The sequence below is a fragment of the Conger conger genome, chromosome 7 (assembly GCF_963514075.1).
Source record: "Conger conger chromosome 7, fConCon1.1, whole genome shotgun sequence".
Lineage (NCBI taxonomy): Eukaryota > Metazoa > Chordata > Actinopteri > Anguilliformes > Congridae > Conger > Conger conger.
Window position 1 is genome coordinate 8854743 of NC_083766.1, and position 22901 is coordinate 8877643.

At 50.1% G+C, this 22901-nt stretch overlaps 1 protein-coding gene across 1 annotated transcript in view; it reads left to right on the forward strand.

The window, feature by feature from the left end:
* The window catches only part of sik2a (salt-inducible kinase 2a), a 55000-nt gene that overhangs the window by 26718 nt on the left and 5381 nt on the right, over positions 1-22901 (forward strand). The window contains exons 4-12 of the mRNA XM_061250242.1: positions 1797-1958; positions 10372-10496; positions 10939-11062; positions 14864-15114; positions 15788-15940; positions 16529-16687; positions 19223-19460; positions 20462-20746; positions 22184-22344. Coding sequence (XP_061106226.1) covers positions 1797-1958; positions 10372-10496; positions 10939-11062; positions 14864-15114; positions 15788-15940; positions 16529-16687; positions 19223-19460; positions 20462-20746; positions 22184-22344 — 1658 coding nt within the window. The remainder of the gene's footprint in view (positions 1-1796; positions 1959-10371; positions 10497-10938; positions 11063-14863; positions 15115-15787; positions 15941-16528; positions 16688-19222; positions 19461-20461; positions 20747-22183; positions 22345-22901) is intronic.

Here is a 22901-nt window from a genome sequence, read left to right on the forward strand (position 1 = left end):
GACGCTGTGTGTGAGTGTGAGTGTGAGTGTGTGTGTGTGTGTGTGTGTGTGTGTGATACAGGGGACGCTGTGTGTGAGTGTGTGTGTGTTTGTGTGTGTGTGTGTGTGTGATACAGGGGACGATGTGTGTGAGTGTGAGTGTGAGTGTGAGGGTGAGGGTGAGTGTGAGTGTGAGTGTGTGAGTGTGTGTGTGTGTGAGTGTGTGTGTGTGTGTGTGTGTGTGTGTGTGTGTGTGATACAGGGGACGCTGTGTGTGAGTGTGAGTGTGAGTGTGTGTGTGTGTGTGTGTGTGTGTGTGTGATACAGGGGAGTGAGCAGCTGGCTGCGTCTGGCAGTCTGACAGTCACAGGCGTTCTTTACGCAACAGGCTGTGGCCAGGGCGATGATGTCATGCCAACGGCCTGCCTGTCTCACGCACGCAATCAGCCCGCTGCTTGGCAACCCCACCCTGCCGAAAGAATGGCAGACAGCAAGAGGGGCTGCAAATTAACAGAGCATGCAGTCCATAGGCACACACTGATGCACATTGCGTTTGTACCCATGAGCATTTCTTCACACATGAGTATTCGTGTGTGTGTGTGTGTGTGTGTGAGAATGTGTGCATGCATGCATGTAAAAAAGGGCATTGTAGCTCATATCTCAGCTCATATCTCCAGTATAGTACGTCTGGGTTATTTCCTGGATAGGAGCATGTTCCCTCAGCCATCTTAATTCCTCTTGAGTTCTCCTGGTAGCCTGTAATGCCTCCTTTATGCACGTCTTCACACTGGCTTTAAGCGGCTGTGTGAGAGCCCTCTCACAGAGGCCTCTCAGCAAGCGCTCCGGGCGCTTAGCGCATTACGCGCCGCGCTTTCGGGCACCGCGGTCCTTCCGCCTGCACGTTAGTGCCCGGGGGCCCCGGGTTCGGAAAGCGTCTGAGCGCGACAGGCCTGCGTGTAAATAAACGCCCGTCCTGCTTTAACGAGGCCGCCGCGGCAGCCCTTGACGACCTCGCTCACTCGAGGGCTCCCGCCGTACGCGTCCACGGCTTTTTGAATGACTAAAGATGGCGACGGTACAGCGGGCTGGCTGGGCAGGAGGAGGATTACAGTAGACAAAAAGCACAAAGACCCAACAGGGTCCTCTTCCCGGAAAGGCACCAAGCGGGCAGGAATGCCCGGGGGGCAATTTGGGGGGGGGTGGGGGGTGTTGGGGGTGGTTTAATGTGCCAGCCCAGCACTGGGAGGCTGGGTCCTACACCCACTGAAACGTGGCCAATGGCATCGCATCCCCACTCTGGAGGAGGGGTTTGCTCGCTGCCCTCTTACCTCATTGGACGCCATCACTGTCAGCTGCGTGTGGCTGTGACGGAACGGTGGCAGTGTCGGTGAGGTTGGTTGAGAAAGCACGTTGGCAAGGTGCCAAACTGCAAGTGGTCAAGGGCAAAGGTTAGGGCACGCAATGACTCGACACACACACTTTGAACTTGCGTGCTGGCTCGGACTGAAGGGTTTGCATGAATCAAAATAAAAAAAGATCAAGATGAATTGGCGGCCTGTAGTATCGTGGTTAAGGTACGTGACTGAGACCCACAAGGTCGGTGGTTCAAATCCTGGTGCAGCCACAATAAGATCCGCACAGCTGTTGGGCCCTTGATCAAGGCCCTTAACCCTGCATTGCTCTCCTGCTTAGTCTAATCAACTGTACGTCGCTCTGGATAAGAGTGTCTGCCAAATGCCATTAATGTAATGTAATGTAATGTAATGTAATGTAATGAAAGCACTGAAGTCCTCAGCCTTGCCGTGTTCCTCTCACAGACTACCTGGCCAGCCACGGGCGTCTGAGTGAGCTGGAGGCTCGGCGGAAGTTCTGGCAGATCCTGTGGGCCGTGGAGTACTGCCACAACCGCAACATCGTCCACCGAGACCTGAAGGCCGAGAACCTGCTGCTGGACGGGCACATGAACATCAAGATCGCAGGTATGAACCACACACGCACACGCACACATACACACACACACACACACATACACACGCTCACACACACACATACATACAGACACACACACATACACACACACACACACACACACACACATACACACATACATACACACATACACACGCTCACACACACACACACATACAGACACACACACATACACACACACACACACACACACACACACACACATACACACATACACACATACACACGCTCACACACACACACACACATACACATACACATACACATACACATACACATACACATACACATACACTCACACTCACACTCACACTCACACTCACACTCACACTCACACTCACACACATACACACACACATACACACACACGCTCACACTCACACACACATCACATACACACATACACACATACGCATACGCATATGCTCACACACACACATACACATACACATACACATACACACACACACATACACATACACATACACGCTCACGCTCACGCTGACACTCACACTCACACACTCGCACACACATGCACACATACACACATACACATACACGCACACGGTCACACTCAATTGAGTGATTCGGATTTCCAGAAAGCATTTTTTCAAGTGCGGAAGGAATTTAAGGCTTTACATTAAACTGTCGCATGTGTGCAGGTAAATACACAGCCCCTTGGGGGTAAATCAAAGAAATTATCTCTCTCCCACCTTGTTTGCGCTTTGGTTAATGACTTAACTTGTTAAACAAGGTAAACAAGCACAATTATGGGTGTCAATTGATGAAGTTAACCCCTTAAGTATTGCCCCTTTTCTTGAGACAGGCTTAAAAATGACATAGCCAAAATAAAATGGCTACTGTTCTTGAACCCTTTTGACTACAGGCGTAACCCTGGTGTCTTCTGAAAGGTAACCAAAATATTACTGAAACCAAGTTTTGTTTAGTTTTTTTCTTCCTGAAAAGATTCTGCTTTTGCCTGGATACAGATCATTGTAGCTGTGGCTTGTGTGCTCTATTTATTATTCAAAAGCAGGCTGGCTCCTTATTTATAAGCATACTGAATAATAATAAAATATTTTGAGAATGTATTTTGATGCTCAAATGGAACAAAATGTATTACCCATATTACCAATGTGAGAAAGTATTTGCCCCTTAATTGCACATACAGGGTTTATATTATAATGAACCTGTATTAGTTGTAATCTGGGGAGAGGGCAAAGCACAGCTAAGAAGGGCTAAGAACAGGTACAGTACATTGAATTTGGAGCTTGAATTTGGCAGATTTACAGGTGATTTCCTGAACAACAGCGATTATGTGACTTTGGACTTCAAATCCATTTTCTGTTTCATTGTACTAGTTATGATGATTTGAGAGAATCTATGTTTGAGGAAGTTTCAGGGGGTTTATAGCTAGTACCTGTATTGTTTTGTAAGAATGGAATTATGATAATACTTTTGTTTTTCTTGTCTGCGCTCTACCTGAGAAGTATGGATTCGTAATGCATTCTGCTGTGGTGTCTAATATAAACCCACGTGCACCGGGCATTGTAATGATGTAACAAACTAGAACAGAGGTGTCCAATCTTATCCTAAAAGGGCCGGCTTGGGTGCAGGTCTCTGTTTTAACCCGGCAGTAACACACCTGATTATACTAATGAACTCATCGTGGTCTTTAATCAAGACCCTGATGAGTAGATTCAGCTGTCTTTGTCCTGTGCTAAAACAACAACCTGCACACACACCGGCCCTTTCTGGATAAGATTGGAGACCCCTACTCTAGAGTGAAGGGACATCATCATCATCATCATCATCACCACCACCATTCCCACAACCTCCACTGTTCATCAGCCTGCACAGACAAGCGTGTGTTGAAGCATCGCTTTTGGAGCAGAATATGGCAGAATATTTGTGTGGCAACAGTATCCTTGACAACACTGCCATTATGGGAATATTTGTACATGAGGTGAAGTTTCTTAATGCGAGTGAGAGGTTCAGCATTGGTCATTGGTCTCTAATGGCCATTTGGCTGTTTTTGGATCCAGTGGTTTGGTGTGTCCCACAGTCTCATGCCGTAGGCTGGTAGAGCCAGTGCCCCCGGCAGGGCGTCACAGTGGGGTCTGAGACCACATTGAAAATCTGGGATTTTTAGAGTTCATTTTCTTTTCTTTTAAACAAATGAAAGTTACTTTGAAGCTTCGCAAGAACTACTCGAAGACCAAAGAAGAGCAAGGAGTGCTGCACAATCCACAATTATCTGACCTGAACCCCCGTTGAACATTTATGGGAACACTTGGAAGACAAAAGCCAAGCATTCAGTAACATCACCAGATGCTCTTTGGAACATTGTCAAACAATGCTGGGAGAGCGTGGATCATCAGGTTTTGCACAATATCTGAAGTCACACACGATGCCGGCTCAGCTTCCTGCCATTAAAGGGAAAGGGGGACGTGCCAAATACTTGACTTTTCACTCGGATTGCTGAGGTTGTACTCCTCTGCTTTAACACCCAGGACTGCACAGCTCAGTTGTTAGGCTGCAGAGTAAGGACACGTTTGTGTCATAAAACTGCCATGTGAAGAAATTGTAGACATATCGAATTGAGGATAAAATAATAAGTCTGGGCTAACAATAAACAATAAATACATAACAATAATCATTTGTTATTTGGCTGACGCTTTTGTCTAAAGCGACTTACAGTTGATAAGCAGGGGACAATCCCCCCTGGAGCAATGCAGGGCCTTGCTCATCATCCACCAACCTTCCAGGTCCCAGTCATGTACCTTAGCCACTAGGCTACAGGCTGTCCCAGTCATGTACCTTAGCCACTAGGCTACAGGCTGTCCCAGTCATGTACCTTAGCCACTAGGCTACAGGCTGCCCCAGTCATGTACCTTAGCCACTAGGCTACAGACTGCCCCAGTCATGTACCTTGGCCCCTAGGCTACAGACTGCCCCAGTCATGTACCTTAGCCACTAGGCTACAGGCTGTCCCAGTCATGTACCTTAGCCACTAGGCTACAGGCTGCCCCAGTCATGTAACTTAGCCACTAGGCTACAGACTGCCCCAGTCATGTACCTTAGCCACTAGGCTACAGACTGCCCCAGTCATGTACCTTAGCCACTAGGCTACAGACTGCCCCAGTCATGTACCTTAGCCACTAGGCTACAGACTGCCCCAGTAAACGTTGTGGTGCTGCTCCGTGGCATCTGTGTGTGCTGTTTTGCGTGTGTGCCATTTTATGCGTGTGTGTGTGCGCTGTCGTGGTGTGTCTGCTGTTTTACACGTGTGTGTGTGTGTGTGTGTGTGTGCTGTCATGGTGCGTGTGCTATTTTACGTGTGTGTGTGTGTGTGTGCTGTCGTGTGAGTGTGTGTGTGTGTGTGTGTGTGTGCTGTTTCACGCGTGTCAGAGAGAGAGTTCAGCGGAGGTGAGCGGTGGAGAGGCCTGATGTGAGTCACGGCGGTGCTGGCAGCCCCTGGCGGAGAGCCGCTTCTCAGCTGTCGGGGAGATGGCGAGATTCGAGCGGCCCGGTGAAAATGTCCCCTCACTGGGCTGTAAAAGTCAGGAGAGGGACGAGGGAGAGGGACGAGGGAGAGGGAGAGGGACGGGGGGGGGGGGGGATGTGGCAGGATGTGCGCATACCGCCCCCGTAGCCCCCCACCTGCCCAACTCTCCCCTGTAGCCCCCCACCTGCCCAACTCTCCCCTGTAGCCCCCCACCTGCCCAACTCTCCCCCGTAGCCCCTCACCTGCCCGTCTCTGCCCATGTAGCCCCCCACCTGCCCAACTCTCCCCCGTAGCCCCCCACCTGCCCAACTCTCCCCTGTAGCCCCCCACCTGCCCAACTCTCCCCCCGTAGCCCCCCACCTGCCCGTCTCTGCCCCTGTAGCCCCCCACCTGCCCAACTCTCCCCCGTAGCCCCCCACCTGCCCGTCTCTGCCCCTGTAGCCCCCCACCTGCCCAACTCTCCCCCGTAGCCCCCCACCTGCCCCCCGTCTCTCCCCCTGTAGCCCCCCACCTGCCCAACTCTCCCCTGTAGCCCCCCACCTGCCTGTCTCTGCCCCTGTAGCCCCCCACCTGCCCAACTCTCCCCTGTAGCCCCCCACCTGCCCGTCTCTGCCCCTGTAGCCCCCCACCTGCCCCCTGACTCTCCCCTGTAGCCCCCCACCTGCCCCCTGACTCTCCCCTGTAGCCCCCCACCTGCCCGTCTCTGCCCCTGTAGCCCCCCACCTGCCCGACCCTGCCCCCGTAGCCCCTCCAGTGTGCCCGTGCGAGTGTGGGCACAGACCTCTCGCACTCGGGACACCGGTGTGCCAGCTGGCTCCCCCTGCGCCCCACAATGCCCCCAATGCAGCTGGGAGGGCTGACATTTCACCGGTCAGAGATTTGATCCCTGAACTCGCACTCTGATGTCCCATCGTGGCATGCAGCATTAACGCCCTGCCCTGTCCCCACCCCCTCATCAAAGCAGTCGTGTGGGTACGGAAGTGGGGGCGCAGGGTCCTGGCTCTCCCCAGCAAGGCGCTGGCAGTTGGGAGGGTTCAGACCAGCTCTGGGTGTGCTGTGGGGTTTTGGGGATTGGTCTGTGCTGTTTTTGGTCTTGGCTTTCTGTGAAGGGAAGTGGCTGTGGACACTGATACCAGCAGTGGCTAAATTATAGCAGCACCTGATATACTTAACTTTGACCACAAACAAAGTGTCACAAAATGCTCGTGTGTGTTTGCGTTGATGTTTAGGCCTACATATTAGTAGTGTACAACTTTTCAGTTGTACTATAGTAATACCTTCAGTGTCTCAGCCATTTCATATGTGTTATGTGTCCAAGAAAAAGTCCCTTTGAGAGCAGGAAGTACCAGTCTTATTTACACACTAGTCACAAGTGACTGCAGCTTAAAACAGTGAACAGGGAGCATGTTAATTTCACCTTGGGCCTGTTTATTTGTTAGTGCCTCAGTAAAAGTCATAAAAGTGCCAGTTTAATATTAACCAGTGCAGTCACAGCTATGTGTGTATATACTCAGAACACAGTAGGGTTCAGCTGCCCAGCTCAAATACTGACAAATCAAAAAGCCAAGGTTGCAAGCCTCCTTGTGGAGATAAGATGTCATTAGCACCAGTATCGCATTCCCGTATCAACGGCCCCTGCCCACACCCCCACCCAACCCTGACCGATATTCCCCTTCTTCCTTACGGTCAAAGTGTGCCACTTCCTCCCTCAGTGTCAACCAGGTTATTCTTACTGCCTCATCTCTCACGAAGAAACTGGTTCAGGATAATGGCTGTGAGACTTTGCCTCGGTGAAACACCAGAAATTATGCAAGTGCCTACTTCCAAGAAACTGGGCTTTTTGTGCCGAAATTCCTCGTTTCCCGTTCCAGTCTTTCAGTCTCAAACATCTGCGTGAAATTGGTCTACTTTTGTGTGAATAGAACGTATTGCCTGTTTTAACCCTCTTTTCTATCAGTAGAAATCAGTATTAGTAGCCCATATTGTGCCTTTTAAATGAATAAAAATGCGTTCTTTCACTTTTCGTTCGTGTGCGAGTGATCGGCGAATGAACCTCATTAGCCCAAATGGGTCTCTCGTGCCAGTACATACATTTTAAAAGCGTGAAAATTAATAAAGGGGTTAACTAAGTGTGTGACACGGCTCTTCAGATGCACTCAGGTTGCCTCTTCATTTTTCAATAAATAGAAAATGTTTCAAGGATCAGCCAGGAATTATCCACGCCCGCAGCGTGTTTTGTGCGTGTGTTTAACATAATTTCTTGGGCTACTCGTCTGTCACGGCTCATATATTTAGATAGCTTTTATCAGGACGCTCCTGCGTTATTCCACAGAAAATATTTTTTTGAATAAGAAGAGCCAGGGGGCAGCACTTATCTCTATACCGTTGCCTTTTTTCTTTTCGCCGCGTGTTATTTGCATGTTCGCTGGGGGATTTTTGTGAATTCTGTCGTGCTCCGTCTTCCGCCTGTCGCGAACCCCTTCAGTTAAAACCCGACATCTGCCAACAGAATTTTACAAGCGGACATTGTGTCAAACATTGTGTCTTTATTTTCACTCCCTGCTTAGACTGCTTAAGTGGCGCCCGGGGGTTGGGGTCGATCAAGCATCAGTTTCCCCAAAAACATTATTGTCATAGATGATGTAACATGAATAATGATACCATTTCACTATTATGTAAACGAAAATGAAACGTCAAAACATGTATTGATCGTACAAAGGGCTAAATTATCAATACAATTCTACAAATACGATAATTATCGTACATCTGGCAACGCTGAGTGAGTTATAAGCCTACTTATTTACTTAATTAAGAAATGGCTATAAATGCCTTTCCTGCTGTTTTTGTGAGGTTTCTCATGGGTGCGCATTCCAGCACACCAGCGGGCCACCTAGTGGAGCACAGGACAAATAGCAGCGGTAAATCGATCACCTTTGCCCCGATATGAACGCTTTTATAATTGAGCTACAACAGCGTGCCTCCTGGGGTCAAAGCGCGGGGGAGAAACTGCATCTGCAGGTAAGAGGTTGTTGTACAGACATTTTCTTGTCAGCAGAAGCTTAAGTGCACAATATCGACGGTGGGGGCACAGCATTGAGAGCAAGAGACTAGTCTGGAAATGTGCAAAACCCACGCCCCCAAACCACCACACACACACACACACACACACACACACAGACACACACAGAGACGCACACACACGCACACACACACAGATACTCACACACACTCAGACGCACGCGCACACACACACACACACACAGAGAGACACACAGACACTCACACGCACACAGACATGCACACACACACACAGAGACACACAGAGACACAGAAAGACACACAGACACTCACAAACACACACGCACACAGACACAGGCACACACACACACACACAGACCAGATTTGGGCAGCGCTGGATCATTGACGTCAACCAGGCTGATCAGTATTCAGCCCATGAATTGGGTCAGCTGCGCTGATATGTCCTCCATATGCTTGTCTCTCACCTTGGTATTGTCAATTTGACCCCCCCCCCCCCCCCCCCCCCCACACACACACAAACTCTCACATAGTCTGCCTCTCCTTTTAAGCTAGTTCTTCTCAATAAACTGGGGTAAAAAATAACAGACAGACAGGGCAGCGACAGTAGGTTCTGTGAGGGCTGTCGGTTATCATTTCGAACAGGGGTTAAGAGAAGGATGGAGCGGTCGCTTCAGGAACGTTCTGTCAGTCAGATTTTCCTCCCTCCAAAGATGGGCGTGGGGGGGGGGGTCTACCTCCTGTCCTGAGCTTCCAGCAGCGCAACCAACCAAAGCCCTCAGCTCAGCCCTGCTTCACAGAGCCACTTTTAAACCCTTAAAAATTCCACCCCTGAGCTGAAAAAGCAGCATCGTCAGGGATAAGCTTCGTGTACTTAAATGTATTGTATTTAAAAAATATATTTTATAGCGGTGTAAAATATTTCAGTGACGTTAAGCAGCGCTAATTTGTATGTTTGCCAGTATATTGAGAAGCATTGTAACATAATGAAAATATATTTCAGCAGCGTTGGGGGTTTTGCGGTAGTCGCTAGTTGCATGTTTTTGCTGTCTGGGCGTGCGTATGGGGCCCTCGTAATGGGCAGGACTAGAGGCCTGATGCAGGCTGCACTGCAAGCCCACCAAGCACGAGTCTGAGTGCTCGTGATAGAGAACCAGACAGAGATATGGGGTGGTGGGGCATGGGGAGAGCAAGACTGATACAGAGATGGAGAGGGGGGGAGGGTGGAAAAATAATAAGTTGAGTGGGAGGGGGGAGGCCAAGAGGCCCCCGGACACTCAGTCCAGCCTTTACAGACATAACAGACTGAGCGGTAACACACCGCAGGGGGTGAGGAGAGAGGGGAGAAGGAGAGAATGGGGGAGGCAGAGAGAGAAAGAGAGAGAGACAGAGAGGAGGGTGATGAGAAGAGAAGTGTGGGATAAAACAGAGAGAGACCTCATGAGGTGTGCTGAGCTTAAAGAGCATCCTGGACTCACCATCCAAAAAGGCAGAGATGTGAGAAAAAAAAGCCAGTCATGCGATCATCGTGACAGCCCGACACAAATGTGAAGCGGCCCACAGCAAAAATCACATTTTCATTTGTCTGCAAAGTGATAATACAGTTTGAAGGGGTACGATCATAGTGTTTTTGAATCGTTCAAAACTGGAACTTACCAGAGTGCTTGTGCTGTATTTCTGTCTTCCTATCTCTCTGTTTTAAGTTTTCCTCCACCATACATCTCTCTCCCTCTCCCTCTCCTTCTCCCTCTCTCTCTCTCCACTCCCTTCTCTGGCCTCTCCATTTTGTCAGATTGAGTCACGCAAACCCAATGCCGAGTCACCCGCCCCTCATTCCTCCTGTCACCTCTCTCCTCCAGACTTTGGCTTCGGGAACTTCTTCCAGCCAGGCGAGCAGTTGGCCACGTGGTGCGGCAGCCCCCCCTACGCGGCCCCAGAGGTCTTCGAGGGCCAGCAGTACGAGGGTCCTCACCTAGACATTTGGGTAAGGCCCGGCCCAACCGCTTTCCTGCGGTCCCTGTTCCCTGCGGGGGGCAGACCACCTCCTGAACGAAGCCAGCACGATAATAATGAACTCCAGCTCTGCTCTTTAAAACATGCAAGCGCAAAGGAACGGAGCTCGTCTAATCGATTTCAGAGTATCCCTGCGCCCAGAAGTGCAGTTAGCAACGGCAGCAACCGGTTCAGTCAGCGAGGCCCCAATGGTCAGTGCTGGAGTCCCATCTGTATTGCTCCTCTGCAAACATAAAAGTATGAATCATGATATCCGATGTGCTTAAAAGATTTACATAACTTCTGCCGTGTCACCTGATTATCTGCTCATCTCTGGCTTGGTAACTGGTAACACACCACAGTGCCATCCATTTCATGGCCCACTGAGACAGCGCAGTTATCAGGTGGTGAGATGAGACTGTATGTTCTTGCAGAGTATGGGGGTGGTGCTGTATGTGCTGGTGTGTGGCGCTCTGCCCTTCGATGGCCCCACTCTCCCAGTCCTGCGACAGAGGGTCCTGGAGGGACGATTCCGCATCCCCTATTTCATGACTGAAGGTAGGACGGCCCGTACAAGCCACACTCTGTAGACCATACATACTGTACACCACACACTATACCCCACACTCTCTATACATACTGTACACCACACACTATACCCCACACTCTCTATACATACTGTACACTACACACTATACCCCACTCTCTGTACATACTGTACACCACACACTATACCCCACACTCTGTACACCATACATACACCACACACTATACCCCACACTCTGTACACCACACACTATACCCCACACTCTCTATACATACTGTACACCACACACTATACCCCACACTCTGTAGACCATACATACTGTACACCACACACTATACCCCACACTCTCTACACATACTGTACACCACACACTATACCCCACACTCTCTATACATACTGTACACCACACACCATACCCCACACTCTCTATACATACTGTACACCACACACTATACCCACACTCTCTATACATACTGTACATCACACACTATACCCCACACTCTCTATACATACTGTACACCACACACTATACCCCACTCTTTACACCATATATACACCACACACTATACCCCACACTCTGTACACCATACATACTGTACATCACACACTATACCCCACACTCTGTACACCATACATACACCACACACTATACCCCACACTCTGTAGACCATACATACTGTACACCACACACTATACCCCACACTCTGTAGACCATACATACTGTACACCACACACTATACCCCACACTCTGTGCACCATACATACTGTACACCACACACTATACCCCACACTCTCTATACATACTCTACACCACACACTATACCCCACACTCTCTATACATACTCTACACCACACACTATACCCCACACTCTGTACACCATACATACTGTACATCACACACTATACCCCACACTCTGTACACCATACATACACCACACACTATACCCCACACTCTGTACACCATACATACTGTACATACACCACACACCATACCCCACATTCTGTTTAATACACACCATACCTCACAGCCTGTATACCACACACACAGACCATACACAGGGAGCAGCCCTAGACATCTTTGCGCTGCCCAAAAAAAAAGCACACACCTGTTCACCAAACCAAAGGGGGTCTGATTCACTCTGCAGCCCCAGGGGTCCACAAGGGCTAAAGAATGCAGGAGAGGGGGAGTGGCTGGGAGGAGAGGGGGGGGGGAGAGAGAGAGAGCGAGAGAGAGAGCGAGAAACAAAGAGCAAGAGCAGAGGCATGCTGTTCGAATTGGCCCAGGGCCAAGATTGGGCAGGATTCTTCGAGGAGACAGGGGTGCACTCGTCAAAACAGCCAGGATGTCAGATTAGCTCATTCTGCATGAGCGCTGCCTGTAGAGATTAATTTCACAGAAGAGCCCGGTGCGTTATTGCGTTACGTAACGAGGAGGAGACCCGCGGGGGGGGGGGGGGGGGGGGGGGGGGGAGCGGGAGCGCTCCTGGCTTCAGGTCTGGGTGCGCCTGCTTTGTCTGAAACCTTGAAACAATTTAGCAATGTGCAAAACTGTAACCTAACCCTCCGACCCGTTCACAGATGCACATACCCCCCCCCCCACTCAACACCACGCACGCATGTGCACACACACACACACACGCACACACATGTCCGGGGTAAAAAAGAACAGAATGTGCCCAGCGTCTTAGAGGACCCCTGTCCCACATACACTCAGACTCTTGCTCCAGAATGCAGGAGCCCATAGAGACTGTGCCCGGTCCTATCAGAACACAGCTCTGGTGACTGGGGCCAGGGCTTCTGAAAGTAGGGTACAGGGGCCTTGTAGCCCTCAGCTCCCAGTGGGCGTTCAGCAAAATGTCTAAAATGTTTCCCACTTTTAACAATATTTGATGTGTCTCTAAGAATATTTAACATTTTGATTAGAATATTTGGGTAATACTTTGATCACTACAATCTATTATACCTGTATATTGTACATGCAATGTAGTGGAAGAGAATGTAATAGAATATAGTAGTTGTTGTTTTTTTCCCAAGCATGAAAGAACTCTTGACATTCTTTGAAGAGCGTAGAGTGAGTTTCAAAATGTCATGCTGGGGAAAAACAAAATTGCCAAAAAGAAGTAAATCATTTTAGAGTGCTTCATAAGCAATAATAAATATCAATAAATCTTCAGTTCTTGCTACTCAAAGGCTGCCTAAGTAAATAATTACAGTCTGGCATAGAATACTGTATAAATGTCCGGAGACATAGCCAGGACGAGGGCAATGAGAGCTCCCAGTTTTGGGTCAGTGCCTGAGAGAGCATTCTTCCTCTCCCTCTCCTGCTCCTTCTCTCTATCTTTCCCCTCTCGCTCTTTGGAACTGTATTGGTAGAGCACTAAGTTTATACAATCAGGGGAGATAAATGGGGGCAGTAACTGCCAAGGCACAAGAGAGGGAGAGGGAGGGAGGGAGTGAGTGAGTGAAGAAAAGGAATGGTGTCATTAGGGCTCTCCGGTTTCCCTTGGCATTGTGGGTACTTTTCCGACATGAGGTCATCACTTCCACAGTTCCATGGCTCCTCCTGGTCTGGCAACCCCAGCACATTCCGTTGGCTAGTAGATTAGCCACGCTTATCCAAGGTGACATTATCGTATAATCTGTATCTGCATTTTCTGAAGCGGTTCAGGATAAGTACGTTGATCAAGGTACAGCAATGCTAATGTGTCGGACCAACCCCCCCAACCCAGGACTGGAACCCAAAGGTTGAAGATTGCTCATGAGGCCCAGCTGGTGCCCTTGACCTGGCAGCACAACGGTTGTTATCCTCCATAAACCAGGAAATAACTATGCAAATAGCTAGTTAACCCCTGAATATCCATCTCTACTCTTATGGCATAATTAATATGTTTAAAACAACAGGAGCTGTGGTTAATCTGCCTTGAAAAAGAGGTTGCAAGAGTATTTCTTCCCCCATACACAATGAGAAGTGTAGTTCAAGAGTCAGAATCACTGTAGGAGAAGAATTGCAATGGCTGTATCTTTGGTTCTCCAAAACAATTAGATGCCGCTTCAGTGCTAAGGAGCTATTTGGAAGGCTTGCCAGAAGAAAGCCTCTACTGTCCAATCAGGAATGTAAGCACCTGGAGTCACTGGAACTTGCACATTGAATTACACATAAATAGAGCCTTTTGGCCAGAAACACCATTAGGTGGACCACAGTCCGCCCTCAACTAAGCCCCATTGAAAATCTGTGGGATGAGTTGAAGAGGAGAGTTCACAAGTGAAGACCAAGGACTAAGGACTATCAGAAGAGATTCTACATGGGGTAGTGGTCTCCCATCACTTAATATGTGTTCTCCCACCTCATGAAGCAGTATAGAAAACACAGTAAAAATGATAAATCGCTGGCATTTATCCAAAGCGCTGTACAACGGATGCTTCTCATTCGCCCGTTCACACACCAACGACCATGCAAGGCACCAACCAGCTCGTCAGGAGCAATTGGGGGTTGGGTGTCTTGCTCGGGGACACTTCGACACAGCTCAGGCAGGGGATCGAACCGGCGACCCTCCGACTGCCAGACAACTGCTCTTACCGCCTGAGCCAATGTCGCCCCAGTGCTGACTCTTTGTTCTGAGCTGATCAGCAGCGGAGATGTGGGCAGGAGGTGAAGCCCGGGTCTGGTGTTAAAATGTTCCAGCTGTTTACTTCTAGTCCCGTGAACCGCTCTTGTGTTGATGTTTTTGCCCGTTGAGGTTGCTGCGGTTATGGAGAGAGGAGGCATGTGATGAGAGGGGATGAGAGTCTCATGTGTTCCCCCCCCTACGCAGACTGTGAGCATCTGATTCGCCGCATGCTGGTCCTGGACCCCTCCAAGCGCCTGTCGGTGGCCCAGATTAAGGAGCACCGCTGGATGGCGCTGGACGTGCCCGTTCAGAGGACTGTGCTCTACAAGCAGAGCGCCCCTGAGGAGGGGGGTGAGGCCGGGGGCGAGGCCGGGGGCGTGGCCGTGGGGGAGCACAGCGAGCAGGTGCTCAGACTCATGCACAGCCTGGGCATCGACCAGCAGAAGACCATCGAGGTGAGGACCGCCCCTCACACACACACTCAGACACACACGCCCCGCTCCCTCACACACACACACTCACACACACACACACGCCCCGCTCCCTCACACACGCGCACGCCCCACTCCATCACACACGCACACACGCACACACTCACACACACTCACACACACACACACACACACACACACTCACTCACACTCACGTAGAAACACATACACACATGGAAACACACACATAGACATACACACACACGCACATAGAAACACACACACACATAGAAACACACACATTGGCATACGCACACAGAAGCAGACATACTCACACAGAAACAGACACATTCATATACTCATGCACACACACATACACATACACGCACATAGAAACACACACACATTCCTATACTCATGCACACACGCATACACACACACACATTCATATACTCATGCACACACACATACACATACACACTCAGACATTCATATACTTATGCACATGTTCACATACATAAACATCTGTACACACACGCACACACACAAACTCATACTCACACAAAGACTACCTGCACACTTGCATAGACACACACTCACACACACACAATCAAACACACACTCACACAAACACTCGCACACACACTCACACACACACTCGCACATACCCATACTCAGCGTGCTCTGTGCCTCACAGTCTCTGCAGAACAAGAGCTATAACCACTTTGCTGCCATCTACTACCTGCTGGTGGAGAGGCTGAAAGCCCACCGCTGCAGCTTCCCTGTGGATCAGCGGCTCGACCCGCGACAACGCCGGCCCAGCACCATCGCCGAACAGACTGTCGTCAAGGTAACCCTGCTTTTAACCCTGCCGCTAACTCCCAAGATGAGCGAGCGGGGCAGAATTATTGGCATCCGTAAGTGATCAAAGTAAATTTCCTAGACGCTGTCTTAAATCTCTCTGCTGACACCGATGTCCGTAATGTTCGGGACAAAGACATTTGACATTTTCTTGATTTGGCTCTGCACTCCATCATTTTCCACTAGTAATTTACAGTTCACATGTGGTTAAAGTGCACACTCTCAGTGCCATATGCGGTGAAACGTATACAAAAACCCATAAATCCAAGCTCAGAATCTTCACTTTAACCACATGTCAACTGCGGTTAAATATAAAATTGTGGAGTACAAAGGCAAAGCAAGAAAAAAAAAAAATGTCTTTGTCCCAAACATTATGGAGCTCTCCATAATTGTATAAGTCTCCCAGTGAGAATATGCATGAACACGTAATTACTGTAGAAAGCATAATTATACTTCTTAGAAAGGTAATATGTATTTTCATAATAATACATCATTTGTGGGCAAAGTTCTTAAATATATCAACTGTATTTTTAAACGGACGTTAGTGCCGGTGGTCACTCTCGCCCTCCCTCCACAGGCGGGCGGCACTGCTCCCCAGGTGGGGCTGCTTCCACAGAATGTCCGGCTCCTGCGGTCCCCCCTCCTCCCCCAGACCTCCACGGAAACATTCACCTTCCCACAATCCCCCTCTGCTCCCGAGCATAGCCTCATGGAGGAGGACGTTGCCACACCCAAGGTCTGTACAGGTCACGTGACTTCAGCAGGGCATGGGCGGGACTCATACTGTAAAATCTGAAAGATATCATGTTTGCCATGTATGTGTGTATATGCAGAGCCCTCTAAACTATTAATACGCTTGATAAAGGTGAGCAAAGTACAAGTGTGCTTTGTTAGCTGTTTTCAGACCCCTGAAAGTAATAGTCTAGGACCATTTTTTAGACATTTGTGGCTGGCTGCTCTAGACCCCTGTTGCTGGATAGTCTAGACTCCTGTAGCTGGCTGCTCTAGATGCCTGTAGCTGGCTGCTTTATACCCTTGTAAGTAGCTGCTCTAGCCTTCTGTAGCTGGCTGCTGTCAACCCCAGTATCCTGTAGCTGGTTGCTTTAGACCCGTGTAGCTGTCTGCTCTAGACTACTGTAGCTGGCCGCTATAGACTCCTGTATCCTGTAGCTGACTGCTCTAGATTCCTGTACCCTATAGCTGACTGCTCTATACTCCTGTAGCTGGCTGCTATAGACTCCTGTATCCTGTAGCTGACTGCTCTAGACTCCTGTAGCTGTCTGCTCTAGACTCCTGTAGCTGGCTGCTATAGACTCCTGTGTCCTGTAGCTGACTGCTCTAGATTCCTGTATCCTATAGCTGACTGCTTTAGACTCCTGTAGCTGTCTGCTCTAGACTCCTGTAGCTGTCTGCTCTAGACTCCTGTAGCTGGCTGCTATAGACTCCTGTGTCCTGTAGCCGACTGCTCTAGACTCCTGTATCCTATAGCTGTCTGTTCTAGACTCCTGTAGCTGGCTGCTATAGACTCCTGTGTCCTGTAGCTGACTGCTCTAGATTCCTGTATCCTATAGCTGACTGCTTTAGACTCCTGTAGCTGTCTGCTCTAGACTCCTGTAGCTGGCTGCTCTAGACTCCTGTAGCTGGCTGCTTTAGACTCCTGTAGCTGGCTGCTCTAGACTCCTGTATCCTGTAGCTGGCTGTTCTAGACTCCTGTAGCTCGCTGCTATAGACTCCTGTATCCTGTAGCTCGCTGCTATAGACTCCTGTATCCTGTAGCTCGCTGCTATAGACTCCTGTATCCTGTAGCTGGCTGTTCTAGACTCCTGTGGCTGCTCGCCAGTGAATAAGACAGGCTGCAGGTTGCCCTTTTTCCAATCGACAAAAAAGGAGGCATTATGTAATGTGCCCCATGGCAGTGAACAACCTCAACCCTCCACATGACCTGGACACCGTGTCCAAAGGCCCCGTCCCTCGTGGGGGGGCGGGGGGTCAGCGGAGCGCGTTGCGGTCTTCCGCGCGCACGTTGAGTAACAGCCGCTCCCGGCACTGCTCACTTCAAAGCGGAAACTTGAATCACAGATCGTGTGGCCTCCCGTCTCCCTGGCAACGCATCCAGATGATTTCTGACAGTTGGGAGAGTGGGGTAGTGGGAGGGGGGAGGTGGCTTTTTATGCGCATGCTTTCACGCACATGCTGTATGTGTGTGTGTGTGTGTGTGTGCGCACTTCATGCTCTTACCCTGTGACTGTGCTGGTGGGACCGCTCACCCAACCAAGAGCCAAGACACATTTTCTGTTCCTGCATTCCCCACACACACACACACACACACACACACACGCCGCTTGCAACGTGAGTGGGACTGAGGACATGCTCGTTTAGTCACTCAGTCCTCCCAGCGCACATGAGGCTGTAGCCGCAGCCTGTTTTATAATCGCCTTTGTGCGCAATGTCAGATTGGTGTGTGTCATCTGTGCTCTTGCGGGAAGACCCCCCGCTCTCCCGGCACAGAGAGTCCTCAGCAGGGCAGGATGTAACGTGCCTGCAAATAAATCCACCGATCAATCCACCGGTCAAATGTTACACAAGACCGTAGCCGGAACAAAAGACATTGCTCTGCAGAGAGTGCTGCAGAAAGCCAGGACATGGCTTTTAGCAGAGTGGGGGGGAAAAAAAGCCCAGGGTGATGGCATTATGAACAACAAGGGGATAAACTGTTCTATCCAAGCTTGTCTGTAAATAAGAAAGATGATTTGATACAGAAATGTCAGAACAGTGTGCCTGTTAAGCTTGTCAACGGCATTTTGTATACGTAATATTTCAGAAGCTGCACTTCTCTTCATGTTGTCCATATTCCCTGGTTGAGGTGGTACTAAGGTGGAGTCTATCTTATATCAAAAGAAGACAACCTGAGCATGCAGTTATGAGAGATTCATTTGCAAATCAAGGTTGTTAAGATATTATCTCGAGAGAGAGAGCCCACCACTGATCCCATAAAAATATCTGTTATTTCCCCTCATGACAACCTTAGTTGGTGTTTTCCTAAGACCAGAAGGTCAAAGCTAACATTAAAATCCAGTTTCACGTCCACATTACCCAACTAAAGAGCATTTTCACATTTTTAATTTCCAATCAAAGAGCAACCGGTTAACGATTAGGCTTAGACACAGCACTGGAGAGAGAGAGAGACCCTGCTTCTGAACCCGTGCCCTCCATGGGGTGGTCTCCGCGCTCACGGGCCTGCGTGGCGTGTCCTCTCCCGTGTCCTCTCCAGGTCAACGGCTGCCTTCTGGAGCCCCTGCCCCCCGCCTCGGGCCGAAAGGTCAGCGCCTCGCTGCCCAGCAACATGATGGAGACGTCGATCGACGAGGGCATCGAGACGGAGGACCCGGAGCCAGACGGGGAGGACGACCCGGCCCAGGTCTTCACCGCCCTCCAGACGGCCCGGTTCGGCCAGCGCCGGCACACCCTGTCGGAGGTCACCAACCGGGCCGGGACCGCGCCCGGCGCAGGTTAGCACTGTGACAGGATCAGCAGGGGGGGGGGACAGCCATCTGGCAGTCTGCTCTGAACCAATTATAAATATGAATAAAAGCACATGACATACTATAATAATATCCAATATATAACGTATTCATATTTTAAGTATTAGTGTTGTACCAATGAGAGGAAAGCATAAACTCTCAGCACTTCACTTATAAGTGAAAATCAAAAACAATAGATCATAATTTTCTGAAGAAAGTTAATGTGGGGTCAAAACTTTAACCAGACCCATGGGCTAATACATCTGAGTTATAATGGAGCGAGTAGTACTCTAAGTGTGAGATCCTTTGCTTTACTGTCCATCTGTATTGATCAATCAGGGAAGGGTGATGTCAGCATCATTCATGCGATTATCTAATCAGCCAATTGTGTGGCAGCAGTGCAGTGCATGCGATTTTGTAGATACGGGTCAGGAGCTTCAGTTAATGTTCACATCAACCATCAGAATGGGGAAAAAATGTGATCTAACTGTGGAAGTTTGACTGTGGAATGATTGTTGGTGGCAGACAGGGTGGTATCTCAGAAACTGCTAATCTCCTGGGATTTTCATGCACACTAGTCTCTAGAGTTTGCAAAGAATGGTTCAAAAAAGGAAAAAAAAAATCCAGTGAGCAACAGTTCTGCAGACAGAAAGGCCTTGTTAATGAGAGACGGCAGAGGAGAAGGGCCGGACTGGTCAAAGCTGACAGGAAGGTGACAGTAACACAAATAACCACGCATTACAACAGTGGTATGCAGAAGAGCGCATAACACACCACAACTCTCAGTGGATAGGCTACAGCAGCAGAAGTCTAAATAAAATAAATACCTAATGAAGTGCTCACTGTGTGTATAAGTGGGAAATAAAAAGAGACTGATAAGCCTAGTTAATTGAGTTTTGGACACAATCTTTCAGATTACGTATCATATGTAAACACATGTGAACGTACTCTTGTCTGTGTGTGTATGTCCTGTGTGCGTGTGGCCACAGGGAAGCTGTACAGCGTGGCCCATAACCCGTCTCTGGGGAGCATGGACTCGGAGTACGACATGGCGTCGGTCCACATGGAAGGCGGCTTCCTGGAGGACCCGCCCTCGTTCAACGAGGTGGTCCTGGCCAACGCCTCGGCGACCCGCATGACGCCCCCCTTCACCGGCGTGAAGCCCGCCAACCCCGCCATGCAGGCGCTGAGCTCCCACCGGAGGGAGGCGCACAACCGCTCCCCCGTCGGGTTCCGCGAGGGCCGAAGAGCCTCCGACACCTCCCTCACACAAGGTAGCTCCGACCCCTCGCTCCCTCTCCCTCCCCCTCTCCCTCCCCCTCTCCCTCCCTCTCCCTCCCCCTCTCCCTCCCTCTCCCTCCCCCTCCCTCTCTCTCTCTCTCTCTCCCTCTCTCTCTCTCTTCTGCGCGCGCCCGTCTCTCTCCTTTCATTATTATTATTATTATTATTATTACGTTGTATTACATTATTTCTGACGCTTTTATCCAGAAGCTTAGCTTAGCTTAGTAGTGGCGACTTAGTTGATTAGACTAAGCAGGAGACAATCCTCCCCTGGAGCAATGCAGGGTTAAGAGCCTTGCTCAAGGGCCCAACGGCTGTTGCGGATCTTATTGTGGCTACACGGGGATCGAACCACCGACCTTGCGGTTCCCACTCATGTACCTTAACCACTACGCTACAGACTGCCCTTCTTTCCATATCTTTCACTGTCTTTTTCTGCTCCGCTTTCTCTCTATTGCTTTTCTCATACAAAAAACTAGTTCTCTTTCTGTCTCCCTCAATCAGTCTCTCTCTCTCTCTCTCTCTAGCATTGGATCTCGTTCTCTGTATGCCTGCTTGTTGTGGTATGTCATCATCTCTGTCACCTCCGTTAAACAATACTTACCGTTTCTCCCGCAAGTACCCTTCACTTAGGTCATGACCAAACCAGTCGTTCAGTCACCAGTGCATGCAGAGGGATAACAACCTTCTCAGTTGAAATGGCCTCCTCCCCTAAAGTGGTCTGAGCAGCTCCAAATACTTTGTCCAATAAAGGAGACGCAGAGCATCTCGGGCTCTTGCCCTTTCACACCTGAACAGACACAGATTACCAGCCTGTGAAATTATTATTACCCTCAGAGGACTAATGGTGTGGAGCAAATAGGGCTTTGAAGACCAGGCCTACACACTTCCCTGCAGTTCTTAATTGTGCATACTTTATAATTGCTTTCTATGGTTAGACTGCTTGGCACTGGGGGGGAGGGGGGGTTCACTTGTGACTGACAGCTGTGTGTGTGTGTGCGTGTGCATGCATCCTCTGTACTGCAGAACATAGAGAATCTCTCTCTCTCTCTCTCTCTCTGCACGAGGGGGGGTGGAGGCCATAGTTGGGCATGGGGGACTGGCGTGTAGCTGGAGGTCCAGCAGGAGGGTTGTCTCAGTCCTTGGTGGTGTGTGTGTGTGTGTGTGTGTTTGTGTCTGTATTTGTCTGTGTTTGTGTGTGTATGTGTCTGTTTGTGTGTGTTTCCCTGGTTATGGGTATGCACTTTGTTGTACGTCGCTCTGGATAAGAGCGTCTGCCAAATGCCAATAATGTAATGTAATGTTTGTGTGTGTGTCTGTGTTTATGTGTGTTTGGGAGTGTTTGTCTGTGTGTGTGTGTGTGTGTTTGTTTGTGTGTGGGAGCTGCACCCCCTTGCTTACTCCATCCCTGCCTGTGTTCTGCACTCCAGGGCTGGTGGCATTCAGGCAGCACCTGCAGAACCTGGCCCGGACCAAAGGCATCCTGGAGCTCAACAAGGTTCAGCTGCTGTACGAGCAGATGGGCACCCAGGAAGACCCCTCCCTGCTGCCTGCCGGCCCCCACCCTTACCTGCTGGACCCCCAGCTACAGGTCAGTCTCCCCCACCCAACTGCAGTCTCCACCTCCCGCCCCATCGCCCCCGCCCAACCCCGTACACAGGGGGCAGGGAGGGTCATCCCAAACCCCATACACAGGGGGCAGGGAGGGTCATCCCAAACCCCGTACACAGGGGGCAGGGAGGGTCATCCCAAACCCCGTACACAGGGGGCAGGGAGGGTCATCCCAAACCCCGTACACAGGGGGCAGGGAGGGTCATCCCAAACCCCGTACAGAGGGGGCAGGGAGGGTCATCCCAAACCCCGTACACAGGGGGCAGGGAGGGTCATCCCAAACCCCGTACACAGGGGGCAGGGAGGGTCATCCCAAACCCCGTACACAGGGGGCAGGGAGGGTCATCCCAAACCCCGTACACAGGGGGCAGGGAGGGTCATCCCAAACCCTGTACACAGGGGGCAGGGAGGGTCATCCCAAACCCCGTACACAGGGGGCAGGGAGGGTCATCCCAAACCCCGTACAGAGGGGGCAGGGAGGGTCATCCCAAACCCCGTACACAGGGGGCAGGGTCATCCGAAACCCCATACACAGGG